The sequence below is a fragment of the Hirundo rustica genome, chromosome 6 (genome assembly GCF_015227805.2).
Source record: "Hirundo rustica isolate bHirRus1 chromosome 6, bHirRus1.pri.v3, whole genome shotgun sequence".
Classification (NCBI taxonomy): domain Eukaryota; kingdom Metazoa; phylum Chordata; class Aves; order Passeriformes; family Hirundinidae; genus Hirundo; species Hirundo rustica.
In genome coordinates this window covers 22,560,465-22,575,606 of record NC_053455.1, presented here as the reverse complement: position 1 = coordinate 22,575,606, position 15,142 = coordinate 22,560,465, and the positions used below count along the sequence as shown (strand labels likewise).

The 15,142-nt window shown below is 46.0% G+C and overlaps 1 protein-coding gene across 3 annotated transcripts; it reads right to left on the bottom strand.

Annotated features, from left to right (window-relative positions):
* Positions 1–176: 176 nt before the first annotated feature.
* ANGEL1 (angel homolog 1) lies at positions 177–13,259 on the bottom strand. 3 transcript variants are annotated; one of them, XM_040067798.2, is made up of 10 exons: positions 13,182–13,259; positions 10,781–11,377; positions 10,044–10,270; positions 9,437–9,506; positions 8,609–9,042; positions 7,808–7,934; positions 6,851–6,961; positions 5,645–5,714; positions 5,056–5,213; positions 177–4,230 (listed from the first exon to the last, which is right to left on the bottom strand). In XM_040067798.2, exons 2-10 carry the CDS (start codon positions 11,142–11,144, stop codon positions 4,061–4,063), a joined length of 1,731 nt encoding a protein of 576 aa, XP_039923732.1. In that variant the 5' UTR covers positions 11,145–11,377; positions 13,182–13,259; the 3' UTR covers positions 177–4,060. The 3 variants fall into 3 exon arrangements, with proteins under 3 accessions (XP_039923732.1, XP_039923730.1, XP_039923731.1); XM_040067796.1 differs by lacking the exon at positions 13,182–13,259 and adding an exon at positions 13,003–13,101; XM_040067797.1 differs by lacking the exons at positions 5,056–5,213; positions 13,182–13,259 and adding an exon at positions 13,003–13,101.
* Between the last annotated feature and the right edge of the window lie 1,883 nt (positions 13,260–15,142).

The following is a 15,142-nucleotide window of genomic DNA, read 5'->3' as shown; positions in this document are numbered from 1 at the left end:
TGCATTTGTAATAAAACTTAGCCCTAGAGAATTGCATCCATAACTTTTAACTGAAGAAATACAGCTGCAGAAAATATAAACATCAGCAGCTCAGAAAGATAACTGAATACAGCAGTCATGGGAAAACAGCTGCTGGAGAGATAGCTCATAAGAAAAAGGCATGGAGAAAGAAGCCCTCAAGCAGCAGCCAAGTTTCATTTATTAAGAACAGGAAAGAAGCTAGAGCAATTACATTGTTTACCACTCCTCCCATCCCATGTAATTGGGAAATCTGATTATGAAGGACAACCTCCTGAAGCAATGAACTTAAAACTGAGAAAATGAAGGAAGTCCAACTTCTATCTAAATAGCCTAACTAAAAACAGCCTAGCAGCTGCGGTGCAAACTAAGCTGGTTTTTAGCAAAGATACTTTGTCAAATACTTGATTGCCTCTACAGCTGCTTGCTCCTGCAGTTCAGGAGGCTGCTAACAGGGAACATACACACACTGCCAGTGGTCTCTGGCATCACTTCCCCTAAGCAAGAGTCTCCATGAACTCTACATCACTATTAAAGTGATGTCACCTTTGTGACACCTTCCCTTGCTGAGCATCGCAGATACTGCTGTTCTAGTTTCATAACCACTTACAGACCCCTCTGTAATTCATCAGAAAGCTGTGTTAAAGACAACTCATCATGCTTTTAGGTCCAGAAACAGTTCTAAGAGCTACATCTGGCATCTCAGTTCTGCATCCCATTACAATGCTTATTACCACAGGCTCTGATTATACCTGTGGGAGCTACTCTTAAAGCATCACAAAACACATTATTTTCTCCTAACAACTATATGCTAGTTGCGGTTTTACCGTTAGGAACTTTCTACCCACCCTGCCTCCAAACCTCTCCTATAATCCCACACAGTCAAGAGGCATTCACAGGTCTCCAGACCCATTTGATATTAACTCCAAATTGCTCTACAACACAGGGGTTTTATTTTCCTGAAACAGACCACTTCCATATGAGTCCATAACAGAGCTTCTGGGTCAGCAGTCAAAATAAACACAGAGATCAAGTCTTCAACTCTGCCTTTGTGTCCTTTTGAAATCACTAGCAATGGTCTTGCATTTCTGCCATAGTTTCACCTGTAAGCGTCCAACAAAGCATGTGTAAGCCAGGGCTTTGAGAACTGCAAGTCACCCTGGGAGCACTATGACCTCCAGAAAGAATAAGACTTGTAAGCATTGTCCTGGGTTTTCTCTGCACATGACTCCATATCCGGTGTTCAAAAACTTAACGATTCCAAGTGCATACCATATTATTTCATGCATGGAAAGGGAAAACATTAGTTTGACCTGTGCAACATTAGATTTTCCAGCAAAGTATAGCTGGAACCTTAAAACCTCCCTGAGATGCTTCCATGCAATTTGCCCACAAGTCAAGGTTTTGGTTTACATAAAATGGAAAAAGCACTTATGATACCAGAACACAGGTCCTCCACTTGAGTTACATCACAGGACTGGCAGGGCTCTTCAGGCAGTGCAGGGGCAACCAGTTCATCTGCTGGTGTATGATGCACACCTTATGAGTCTCAAGAGAGCTCAGTCTGGCTCTCTTATGGGCAGCTTTCATACACACATACACACCTCCTTGCCAACTGACCTCAGACTCAGCCAGCAATTACAATAGAAGCAGACAGCTAAAATTCTAAGTGCCAACATCATGTGTCATAGAATTTTTTTGTTGTGCTTCTGGTTGGTTGTTAAACCTTTAGTGTCTTCTCAGGTTCCTACTACAATGTTAACAGCAGGAGGGAGTCATCTGCAACCAGGCTGCCTTCTGGCAACCTCTTTTTGAGCCAGATAGAAAGCAAAGCTCTCAGTTCACCCTTTCCTTCCCTCCCTTTATAAATACAAATGCTTACAAAATCAGAGTAAGAGTACTTGCAGAAATCAGTCAAACTGTGAGATAAACAGTCATATAAATGCACACCTCTGCATCCATCCCTCCCCATGTACCAGTGCCATGCCAGAACTATTACTGGGCAAAATTATTCACACCCCCTCAAGACTGCTGTTCACTTGCAGAAACTCACAAATGGTAGCAAAAGTCATCCACACATCACCAGACAAATACCACACCATTTGGCAGGGCAAGAAGGGAACATGTACTCCTTACATGCTCGTAAGAGCACAGAACACAACCCAACCCACACACACACACTTTGTTTTTGTAGTTTACAGAAGTGAGCTGTAAAAGATCAGCAGTATTCCTCCCTCAGGGAGGAGGGCAAGGGTCCCTGAATGGAAATCTTTCTTGGGAGGGGGAAGTGGGGGGATGGAGGGGGCAAGACAAGCCCAATGCCAAAGAAGCCACCACCTCTGGGATTTAGGAATGTCTTGGGAGATTAAATTAGGCTCACTTCTTCCCTCTCTTCAACCCTTATTACTTGTGTAGCAAATTTGCCGTCTTTCACCTCGCAGCCAGCAAAACCTCGTCAAGCAGGTCTTCAGAGGTTCAGCTGCCAGAAATACAAGGTGCTGCAGTTGCTTTGTGGTATTTTCTTGGATTAGGAGTACTTTATTTTTCAATAAAGAAAGTAACATTTAAAATATCAAAGTCCCTCAGTACAGACCATGAAGAACAAATGTTTCAAGTCTCCCGTACCTTCCCGCATAAACCTGAGGTGGGACCAGATTTCCTGCCTTGTTTGTGAACAGAAGATTGATAATATTTCTGCCAATATTGGTTTCTGCCAATACTGGTGTCATCTCTTATGGAAAAACTGAGCACCAAATGTCAGGCTGAACTGGGGAATTTACTCTAGGAACAGGTACAGCTCAACTGCTTTTGTACTGGCCAAGCCACTGCTTACAAAAGCACACTGTACACCAAAGCAACGCTGGGATCCAAGTGACTGCAGTCTGGCTCCAAGTTACAAACCCTTCCCCTTCCTCCCAACACAGGTCAAGAGACAGGAGTTGATCCAAAGGGTTTGATCTACACCTGAACATGGCTGGGTCCAGAAAAAGGATGCAGCATGGACTTCAGTCTGGCACAGGAGATGGATGCTACAGGTTGGCTATTGACCCCTGGCAGGCTGACTGCAATAGGGAGTGCACAGAGAAAAGAATAGGGCAAGTGACAAGAACAGCTCTTCCATCTGATGGCTCTGTTGACTCTCACATGCCTTCCATTTTCATCTCTCTTTTACAACAAACCAGAGTTATAGACTTCTGGGGTTGTCATGCTTTATAGGGTAATTTTTTCCACGGGATACTCACTGGGGCGATCCTAAATATTTTTGCTAAAAATGACAAATTAGATACCAATCTGAGACTGCTAGAAAGGAAGGAAGCCTTCCCCAAGGCCTCTAGGATTTTGCTGCAGTTCTTTAGCTGCTTTGGGTGGCTCTGTAGAACCTCTGATTCCATTCCTGGCAATCCCTGGTCCATTAGTCACAGCAGTTTCTTGTAGAAACTGTTACACCACAAAAACCCTTCTGTCAGCAAGTCAGCCCTTACACATTATTAAGTAAAAGACATTTCTAAGCAGTTAGCAGATCCAATCTAAAAGGAAACACAACAACTACCCCTGAAAGGACTAAACTATTACTGAGAAATTAAAAGAACTATTGTTTTGGTGTGAAAGAGTATTGGCATATATATCCCATGCTCCTTGATAGCAATTAAACTAACCAAAAGCAGATAGCATTGCCGCTCTCTTTTCCAGCTCCTCGAAAATCTCACACAGGGACAAATAAACATGGGAGTTATGCTGGGTCCTGCAGCACAAAAACACCTGCTAAACAAGGCAGTGGAACAAGGATCCCTTTAAGAGATGCTAATGCCTGAATACACCTGGCAGCCCACTGGGAACACAGCTCAGGTTTGCAGAGACACACAAAATATCAATGCAAAAAGCACTCCAACTCTCTCATCCCTGCTTTCAGCGAGGGTGTGAGGGGAGAAAAGGACTTTTAGGGCAGGACAAGGAAAAGGGCTTTCTTGCAAGCAGATTATGCAATCCAGAGTCTCAGCTGCTGTATTCAGAGCAGCTTTTCTTTAGCAAAAGGGAACCAACACTAACTCTCTCTGAGGCTGGAGATCTCCAAGCCAAAGCTAGCCAGCAGGCAGAGATGATCAGATGAACAAAAAGGATTTGGTAAGCCATTTGCCATCAAGAGGACATCTTCAGAGAGAAGAGATAGACGGCCAAGCAGCTTCAGAGCTCCATCCTTGTACAGCCTGCGACCTGACAAAGAAAATGGAAAGAAACATCAGCCAGAGACTGGCACCACAGATTAACTCTACACACTCACAGAGGGGTGATTGTCAGTCCTTTCCTGTTCTTTCCATGATAAATGAAGACAGCCTGCACAAACACTACACGCACCTTTGAGCCTAGATGTGAAAGCAGTGAGCGTCCTACAATACTGCTGTTCATAGCTTTATATACTTGCAGGCATAGGAAGCAAGAATACCCTAAATTCATCAAGTAGTTGCTTACATGAGAAGTTCCTTTCATGGACTGTGGCCTAGCAATAGCTTCAGATTCCCCTCCAAGGAGGAATTAATCTCTTAATTCCTAACCTGTTCCCCAAACTTGATTCCGACATGACCCAAACCAGTTCCAAGAGAGCTACTGGATGCATTTACATGCAGTCTTTCATCAACAGAACTCCTGTTCCAGACAGCAGAGAGAAGGTGCCTCTGTAAAGGAACCAGAGCCACCTCCTTCCAAGAACAGCATGTGATCTCAGACAGAGCAGAAGTCCAAGGCTTGAACTCAGACCCAGCATTGCCTATTACCAGGAGCAAAAGTAAGATATTTATACAGAAGAATCAATTCTACAGCTTCCCCAAAAGTTTACATGAACCTAAGCAGCCTCATTCTTTTCACAGCAAAGATAAACAGTGTCTTCTCACAGTACATAAGGCAATGCTACTTCTACCTTGTGTATTATTTCAAAGACACATTCTGTAGATCCACCAGCTTAATGAAACGCACTGCCCATCTAGCCTGTCTCACAGTTCTCTCCCAGTGTCACGGGGATAAGCCCTGCACTGCCACACTCACCCGCCTTGCTCTCCACAGGCTCTGCTGAATAGAAAATGTAATCAACAGTGGCTCCAAGCCCCATGGGCATGGTTGTGACCTCCGGGCGGCCCCTCTGTGGCAAGAAGTGGCTGTAGACAGAGGTCAGGTTGAGGCCATGCTGGATAACACCTGAACACCTGCACACAAACAGTCACTGTTTATCAAGGAAGGAAAGAGAATTATGCAGTATTTTCAGTACTGCAGTCACAGCTGAATGTTCCCTTGCTGATGCCAACTGTCTAAACTACACCTACTCTGTGAGAACATAAAATCTTTCAGAACTATTCACTCCACTAACATCAAAGCAAGACAGACTGTGAATTTTGTCTTCAATACCCCAGTCCTATATATGCCTATGCCCATCATTCTCAACCTCACCAACACAATGCTGACAGAGCAGCACTCCGCTGCTGGGAGAATTCTGGGTGGATCTAGCTCTTCCAGACAGCCCTCCTTACTCTCTTTCACTCTCACATTTACTCCAGTCTTTACTTCAGCCAGATTTTCAGTGCTCAGGAAAACAAGGCTGAGTTTGAAGACGGGGGCCATTGAAGGTGCACCAAGTTACCTTGGGATGAATGGCTGGGGATCAGGGTCTTTCACCACGGCAGCAGGCTTGGGCCAGTGTGCAGGGCGGTCTGCAAAGGAGCAAAGAGATTCCAGCCAGACCTACACAGATCCCAGAACATGCTGCTCATCCCAAGTCTGAGAAGCTTCTCCTGAAACCAAATGAATGTTTTTGCCCAAGAAGAGCAGATAGCTTCAAGTCACGAACATCTTAAAGGAAAATATCCAAAGGAAACACAAGCTGTAAGACTAACAGGAACATCCTTAGAGCAGGTAAGTGCAAACAACTGAGAAGTCATGCTGAGGACATGTCCTTAAAGCATTTAATATAATCAAAGTATTTCAACCTTTGCTCTCAAAGAAAGTTTGCTTGCCTTAGCCTACAGCTTACTCAAAGGGTGTCTAGAAAGGCAGAACAGAAATGGAGAAAGTAGAACCAGCCATGCACATGGCCTAGAGGTTCAGCAATGTCTACCAGCTTCCAGAGACATCTATACTGGGACCATTATGTATCATCACCGTCTTCAGGTTGTTCTCTGTCACCAAAATCTTGAAGCAGAAAAAACCAACACACGTTTCAGCTTAAAAGACATTTATAAGAAACAGCTTCAAGAAGCCGAATCTCAGAGCATCTCAAGGAACACACTCAGTGTGTATGAGGGAGGGAAGTGTAGCTCTCTGAGCTCTCATAGAACCATGTCACAGAAGGCACCCTTCTGCCTTTCCCTTTCCTCACCAGACATGACCTCCACCTCATGTTTTCCTTGAAATCATAGAATCATATAGTTATAGAACAGCCTGGCTTGGAAGGGACCTTAAAGATCATCTCGTTCCATCCCTCCATCCCATAGGCAAGGATGTCACCCACTATATCAGGCTGCCCAGGGCCTAATACAACCTGGCCTTGAACACTTCCCAGGGATGTGGCATCCACAACTTCTCTGGGCAACCTGGCCCAATGGCTTACTACCCTCTATGTAAAGAATTTTAGGAAGTTTAAAACCATTTCCCCTTGTCCCATTACTATATGCCTGTGTAAATAGTCACTCTTCCTCTTTTTATACAAGCCCCCTTTAAGTACTGGAAGGCCACAATGAGGCCTCAGTGGAGCCTTCTCTTCTCCAGCCCAAACTCTCTCAGTCTGTGCTTAGAGGAGAGGCTCCATGGAGCTAGGAGAGTGACAAGTTGAAAAGTCTCCCATTAATACCTGGTTTAGCATCTGTCACACCTTCCAAGAGGACCAGCTGTGGTGGCCGTTCACAGGCAACATCGCAAAAGCGGAACTGGAGCAGGAAGTCACGGCTGTATTCACGTCTCCCTGCAGAGAAAGGTACAAGTTAAAAGAAGTACCTGCAGCAAAGTCACATCTCCAGGGAACACCTACATATATTTTAGGCCTTTGGGCCTCTAAGAGCTCTTTAGTTTGAGAGAGGCATTTGTGCCCAAGCACTCCGATACCATGAGAACAGAAATCACCTAGTAACCTACATGTAGAACAGAACAGATGTGCAACAATAGAAGAACAGAGCACAGCTATTGCTATCCCTCAAATGCAACAGTCAGGGTCAGCACAAAGTAAGAATGTCCTCTCTGAGACACCAAAAGTTCAAGGGACCCTCAAGCAGATCAGTTCGTGTGCAACTCCAGGAAATGTGTGCTGAGAAAAACATTTTTGGAGATCAGGCCGAATACAAGTTCTACATCCAAGATTTTAACAAAAGCTATTTTGTGCGGGCTCCATTTTTTTAATCCTCTCTATGGATGCAGAGAACAGACATGATTGTAACTGGGTCGCAGGAATGATTTCTTTACAGTGGTTTACAAATACTATCCAAAACCACACTCCAAACACCCGGAGATGAAAGCTGTGCCTGTTGAACATAGTTTACAACTGCACAAAAGCGTTAAGTCTGGGAATATGAAAGAGACACATAGAGCAATTGTTACTGGCAGAGGAACATTCAGCTCCTGACTAGAGAGAGAAAATGGCAGAAATGCAACAGGTTCTGGAAAAAGTTGTATTTGATTCACAGACAAAGTAGAAGGAGAGAATCTTTGTCAAGTGCCTCATGCAGCACATGCCCAAGCTACTCAGAGAGACAGCAAGGCCCACAAACTGCCCATCCTCAGCAAACTCATATTGTCAGTGCATACTGGAGCTCACCAGGTTTCTTTGGCTGGCACAGGGTGACATACTGGCACTTGTCTGTTACACCCAGTGAGCTCGGCCACAGCGGGGCCAGCAGTTTCCGTGAATACAATTGCTGGGAAAAGTCTTCCTGACCAGATACCTGCAAGAAGGCCATAAAAGGAGAGCAGCCATCAGTGACACAGAGCAGATGTGCAAGCTATAGACAATGTACATATATACGCTTGCCAAGAGCAAGACTGGGGAATGCCCTCATAGAAAGGCATGAACAAAGCTATTCAGAGTATGGTACAGGTATAACAAACCTTCACCTGCAGGGGACAGATACAATTAGCTAAAAGTCACCTGACAAGATACTTTACAGGTATCTTATTGAAGTGATGCCATAGCTTGAATGACAACCATATATTTGATCACAGAGACACACCACAAGAGACACTGGCATAAGCACCCACTTCAAACTTTTTTTTGGAACAAACGTCCACATTGCATTTCAGTAAGTCTTGGTGGAGTTGCATTTCCCTACACTTCGAGCCACCCAAACATAAAAACTCCATAGGAAAGGAAAAAAGACTTGAAACTAAGAGGTCTATTATCACAAGTCTGCCTCAAGAGAAACCAAAAGAGCAGTGGTGGAAACAACACGCACACACTTGCTTCTTTCCCCTGCAGTGCTGGGAGACATTGGGAAAGACTGCTGAATAACTTGTATCAGTATTAAGATTATTTCCTCACAAGAGAAAGAATGCAGCCATGCATTATCTCTAGCAGCATACAACAAAGAGCTATCCAATCCCAATCCTGGCTGGCAACTACCTTCCAGGCTGGCATCCCATGGTAGGAAAGTTCACCATTCCGGATGAATTTGTAGAGTGGAGAATCAGGTACAGAGTTCAGGTCTCCACACAAGATGACAGGATAGTAGCTGCCTTCAGCAGTTCTTGCAATTTTGTCAATCTCTGCTAGCAGCAAGGCCACCTGGGCCAGTTTGATATCCCCTCGACGGGGATTGAACAGCACATGAGTGTTGGCCACACACAAAGGACTGACTGCCTTCAGACCTAGACCCTCTGGGAGCACAGGCTGTAGCAGCAGCACCAAGCCCACATTATCCCTGTTGAGGACATCCAGGCCAGGCCGGAAGTATTCTATGGGGCTGAGGCTGATCAGCTGGAACCTGCTGTGCTTATAGCACACTGCACATCCATCTGTCTTCGTCCCGGTCCTCCGTTTATAGAAGCATGCAAAGCCTGAAAAGAAACCATCACCTATTAAAAGGTTTATCCAGTCACTACCTCAGGCTCAGCAAGTCTCTACAGAAAAGGTTCCTACTACGTTTGGGTACAGCAACATACCCAATTCCATTCCAATAATCACCCTTTTTTTATTAATCACTGGGGATATTTTCTCTCTCCTTGTCCTTCTAGAGCCCTCTCTTTTGTTACTCTGATCTTTCAACTCAGAGACATCAATTTCAAAATAAAGGATAAAGGTCTAGGCAGACAGTACCGAAGGAGGGCCAGCAGCCACCTGGCAAAAAGGAAGAGGTCTTTTGAAACTGAGTGCTTTGAAGATGTTAAGCAGGAAGCACTGCTTGGCCAATCCCATGAGCTGGATGTACAGACCCACAACAGCAGGACATACCCATCTCCTTGAATGTTGGTTCCAGTTGCTCCCAGTAATGGTTCTCTTGCACCTCCTGGAGACACAGAACCTGGAGGGAAGGCAGAGACCTTACTTGCTCCACAAGTATTTGCTAGTTACCTTGTTTTGGGGAAGGAAGAAAGTGGAAAAGTGCACTCACACACCAACCCTGCAAACTGCAATATCACCACAATTCTGTCCTGTACTTTCCAGATGAAAAGCACAAACTTTCTGGGTCACATCAACGTATTATTCAGTTTTCCAGTGATGAGATAGATAAAAGATCCTTCATCCCACAAAAAGAACTCAAAGAATACAGAAATTCATGGAGTCCTCCTCTATGCAGGCTTTCCCTCCTGTGCTGCCTTAGAAAACTCATCCTCCTTCCTCTAGTTCTGCTGTTTATAGAAATTAAGCTCTGCTATCAAAGTAAAACACGGTCTGTGAAAGTCCTCAAACACTCTCAGAGCAATCAGTGTCCAGTTACCAAGCAGGTAGTGTCTTCCAAGGATTTGCCCCCATCTTTTTCTTTTCTTAATACTGTTAGATCAAACAAGGAATTCAAATTCTGGTGACAGTGATGTAGGGAGAGCTCAGTCATACTTACATCAGGATCCCAATGCTGGATCTCCTGCAAAAGGTTTGGAAGGCGGTAGTTCCAGTTCAGGATGTCTGGATGACAGTGTACATAAAGATCAAGGCCCTGCTCCACCAGGTCCTGGGCAAGGATGTTGTAAGACATGACTCGAAATTCAAAGAGAGGAGTGTTTCCTGAGACTTGCTCTAAGACACAGGGCTGGACAGAAAGATCCTCCCAGTCTCTCCATAAGATCTCTATATGCAGGAGGCAAAAAGCAAAGTTAGAGCCACACTGGGTACCTTGCTGATATTTTCGCTCCCCTGGGACCCAGAAAACAGACACTGTCATTCCCTAAGCTAGTGCACTCTAGCCTCTGAGCAAACCCTCATCCACTCTGGTTTTCAGGTGCTCTTTCTGGATATCTGTGTGTAGTTGTCTGTAGGGATGGCATAACACAAGACCAGAGTCAAGCATACTGAAACACCAGACCCACTTTTTGGTGCTTTTTAGAGTACAAAGCCAGCATTTGAGAACAGTAAGGAAAATATTCAGATATTCAGACCAGACAGTCTAACAGCACAGAAACCACTAGCTGTAACCAGCCCCTCCTCAGCAAAAACTCACTTTACAGTTTTCATTAGCAGATCCTGTCAATTCTGCAGGGACAATCCATGTCTTACTGACAGCCCAGACACAATAACTTGACCACATTCACTACAAATGCCAATCTCAAACTAAACATCAGATTCAGAACCATCACTGACCATGGTAGGGCACCTCTGTTGGGACAGGATAGAATGGCACCGCATCCTGAATGGGCTGGGCTGGGAGCACTGATGGCACCGTTTCTGCATCACATGCTAAACTCCAGGCCAGCACAGCTGGGTCATCATTCAGCACTTCCACGTTGATATCAGCACAGCCAGCTGCCTGATCTGTTTGTGGCACCACAGCTGCCCAAGGGGCACTGCCTGCTACAGTCACTGTTTCCTCTGATGGTAATCTTGCCAGTTCAGCCACTGCATGATCTTGCAGTTCTGAAGAAGCCAAGGCATTTAGCTCTGAGTACTGCTGATCAGCATGCTGGGTGACTTCTGGTGATGTATTCAGGTCACTGAGGCTGGTCATCAATAGCTCTGAACCTTCTAACCAGTCACTAGTGAGTGTAACTGATACTTTCCTCACTGCTGGAACACTCTCACTGGCTGGCAAATTCCCTACTCCTTCCTCCAGCCACTCCTGGAGAAGGGCTTCTTGCTCTTCTGGGACCGATCCTCCTGTGGTTGCAGCAAAGACACCTTCTATCTGGGTGGACGGGCTCTTCGCCAGAAGCACATTCTTTCGATAGGTAAAGAAAGCATCTGTCATTTAAAAACAAAATCAAAATAAGACAGCCAGAAATGCTTTCTTACTCATTCTTATTCCAATGCATTTGTTGTAACTCTGCGCAATACAACCATTCAGCATTGCAACCTAAACAAATTACTTCTCTGAGGAAAAACAATTACAGTCTAAATAACTTCCCCTGCCTCCTCCAGAATGCTAAGCCACAGCACAAGTGCAGCTGTATTAGTCCAAGTCACTGAAACTGCACACAATAGCAATGGTTTTATCAAATCTAGGGAATGTAGCTCTAACTCATGCAGCACCACAGACAGCCAAGCTGAAAGGCCTTGTGGAAACTATTAGTTTTCAGTAACACATGTAAAGGCACAGTTTCTAGTAGGTAGCTGATCAGGTACATGGGCTAAGAAGCCAAGGTCTTGTAGACCATCACTTGGAACAAGTCTCTTTCCAAGGACTGAGTAAGAAATAGTGGTCAGGTAAGAGAATAAAATATATCACAAGAATGTGTTGTAGAAGAAAAACCATTCTGTTACTAAGACGAAAAATGAAGACACAGAGGGACCAACATGTGCCTTATTAGAGAGAGTATATGCACAGAAGTAGTCCTGGTAAGAGCTACAGATCATCTGATGACAGACATGTAGCAAAAAATAAAAATATAACATCAAATATACTAGTATTTGTGTGTTACAGTAGAAAAAGACATAGACTCTTTTTACTTGCATCTATACAAGAGATGGCATTCACATTTCTCTATAAATTCTGCACAGACATTCGTCCCTACTGTTAACTAGCCACTTCTGTTGATTACAAATGACCTTTTTTCCTCTGCATCCCTGTCAGTCAGCCACAGCAGTAACATACAGCAGTCAGCAACATCCATATATAGTTCCACTATATCTTTTGCATCAAAGTTTTCTGTATGTGTCAGAAATGGAGCTGTAAGAACCATACTCCTCTCTGTCGGTTTGTAATTAAGTTCATTAATATCAGAAACACCAACGCACCAATGTAACACTTCCATATGCCACTGGCCAAGCACGATGAGTGCCTACAAGAGTGTATTAATACACAACAGGAGCTGAATTTGAGAGGAGTCAGCTCGCTGCTCATTATGAAAAAAGACAGTGTGCCAGTCCAGTAGTTGCTACAGGCCTGGAGACAGGTTCAGGCTGGAGGGTGGTTTTACATGAGCTCAGTAACCAGGGACTGCGAAGTAACAGCAGGATCTAGGGAAACTAAATGAAATAGAGATGTACACAAAACTTAAGTCTATCCACGAATTCACCCGCAGGTCCTTGGGGGATCACAGACCTCTGAGCAGCCCATCTCCAAGGATCTCCCCAAGCCTGGAGAGCAGGCTGGGGGCCGGAGGGAGAGCTCCTGCGCAAAGCGCAGTCCGCCTCTGCAGCACGACAGCCGGCAGCTGTTCCCTCCAGACACGCAGCTCCCCGCGCTGCCCGGGGCCAGCAGCCCCAGGCCCCACCTGCCCGGGGCCAAGGCCTCGGGGAGCTCCGGGGCCGCCGAGCCCCAATCCCCTCAGGCCGGGGCGGGGGACGGCGAAGGACGTCCCCGCTCCTCCGGGCCATCCCCGACAGCTGTCCCAGCCCCCGTCGCCGCCCGCCCGGGGCCGGGTTACCTCGGAGGGCCTGGAGGAGCCGCGCCGCCGGCAGCAGCACGTAGTAGAGCACGGTGCCGATCATGCCGCCCGGCCCGGCCTCCACCGCCCCCAGCCCGGCCCCGCCGCCGCGCCAGCCCCGCCTCAGCTACGGCCTCACGGCGCGGGCTCGCCGGAGCCCGGCGTGCCCCGGCACTCACCGCGTCGGGCCCCCGGGGCTCGCAGCCGGCCCGGGCCTGGCCCGCCCCGAGCGCCGCTCCCGAGCCGCCCGCTCCCGGGAGGCCGCGGCCCGTGGTGGGACGGCCCCGGCCGGGGTGGGGCCCTGCTAGCCTGGTTATAGGGCAGGAGCGCGGCCGGGGCTCCGGGCCTGCGGAGCGGCCCGGCAGCCGTGTGTGCCCGCGGGGGTCAGAAGCTGTGACCCTGGGCTAAGTGACAGTTTCTTTATGGCCCCGCCACCCTGAAATTTGTGGTTTCAAACAAAAAATTTTCACCCCCTGTTCTCAGTATAAAAATACAAACAGTACCATTTCCTTTTTTTTTTTTTTTTTGGCCCCCTGGGAAACCACCGTTTGCTCCAGATGTTACACAGGCTTTTCGAACACCACTGATAATAGCCAAGGTCTTGCAAAGCACAACCTCTATGCGGCAGTGGCGATGGGCTGGAGGCGACAGCGGAGCAGGAGCGTGCCCTCACTCGGTGCTGCTGAGAGGTCATCAGAGGTTTGCAAAACCACCTGGCTGTGGCTACTCTGGTGTTTGCAAGTTGAGATCCATCACATGCTGAAACCAGACAGTTGCATATGAAAAGTGAAGTCCTGGTTGAAGTCCAGAATTTCAGTGTTTGCTTCACTCCACAATCAAACGTGTTCCAAGGCAAACAGATTGAGCTGAGCACACCACAGCTTTTTTACACGAAATACACATTTCTAAAGTGTCATCTCAGTAGCCTTCTTCCAAACACTAAGATGGGTACCTGCAATGAAGTCAAGATTCATGTTATCCCTGCCTTTTGCACTGATGAGTGCTGCCAAACTGTCCCCTTGATGGTCACCAGCTGCCATCTCATGGGTCATAATTAAATGAAACACTTGTGATGTGCAGAAAATCACACTGTGAAAAGCCAGTGTCCACAAAAGAGAAAGAAGAACCTTGCATAGGGATAGAGTCCACTAGGCCATACCCCCCATGGGGCCTCTCTCAAGTTTTTTGAAGAACACAGCCTTCTTTTATCCTAACCTCCTGGCCCCATGTTACCCACTTCCTTTTCCCATTAGCTGGGGTACTAGGAAGGTACAGACTTCCTGAACCACCTACTTCACATTGCCCTAAAGTTTAGAAGTTCAAATTATCTGGATTCTACAAAAAATGCAGCTTGATATTCATGAAGATGTTACAACCCATTTCTATGATGTTAACACCCATTTCTCCTAAAATCCGCACAGCCGTTCCTCCAGAACCTGACCGGTCCTTTCACATCAAGTTGTTTGTGAAGACATTAAGACCCATTTCTCCCATCAGTAATTAGCACAATGAGGGTCCATAGTTGGATCTGAGATGATGTTATAATGTATATAAATAATAATCCTAGCATTCTTTTTCCAATCCCCATTTATAAAACACCACAGACCATGGAAGCAGGGACTTGTCTCAAATCCCACAGATGTCTCTGCCAAAGTACTGCACTGTGGTCTCCTGTCTCCTGTTGCAGTAACCAATCTATCATTGGTTTCTAGTCAGAGAATGGAGGGTGTACTCCAGAGGAAGGATCTGCAACATTAGAAGCTCATGACTGGGTCATTTAAAACCAGCCTGGTCGTTAAAAGGAAAGATCTAAGAAAAGATCTGCAGACCCAAGCCACATCAGAATAATTGGACTGAAATCAGAGAAGAATGTTAGCTGATGCTCCCAACAAGCAAGCAATGGTGGCCAAAGTTGTTTGGCCTACACTAGAAAAATATTTACAAACTTTGGCAATAAAATCAAAGCTGACAATGGTCATCTGCTTCAGGGTCAAGCCTTCCACTGGGTTTTGTGGTATTTTGTTCTTTATCCAAATATAACCCTTCCATGGTCTCTAATGACTGGGCTATTTGAGAAGTCTATGGAGAACCGAAGGGAATAAAGCCACTAAAATTATCCTATTCTTGGGGAAATTGAAAT

What these genes read in the sequence shown, in the direction of transcription:
- ANGEL1 (XM_040067796.1), bottom strand. Translation starts at nt 13,066, where the DNA reads ATGATCGGCACCGTGCTCTACTACGTGCTGCTGCCGGCGGCGCGGCTC. An exon ending in TCCAGCATTGGGATCCTGAT is followed by an intron (nt 9,507 to 10,043) that starts GTAAGTATGACT and finishes CCTTCCCTCCAG; the next exon opens with GTTCTGTGTCTCCAGGAGGT. An exon ending in GTGCCAGCCAAAGAAACCTG is followed by an intron (nt 6,962 to 7,807) that starts GTGAGCTCCAGT and finishes CTTTCTCTGCAG; the next exon opens with GGAGACGTGAATACAGCCGT.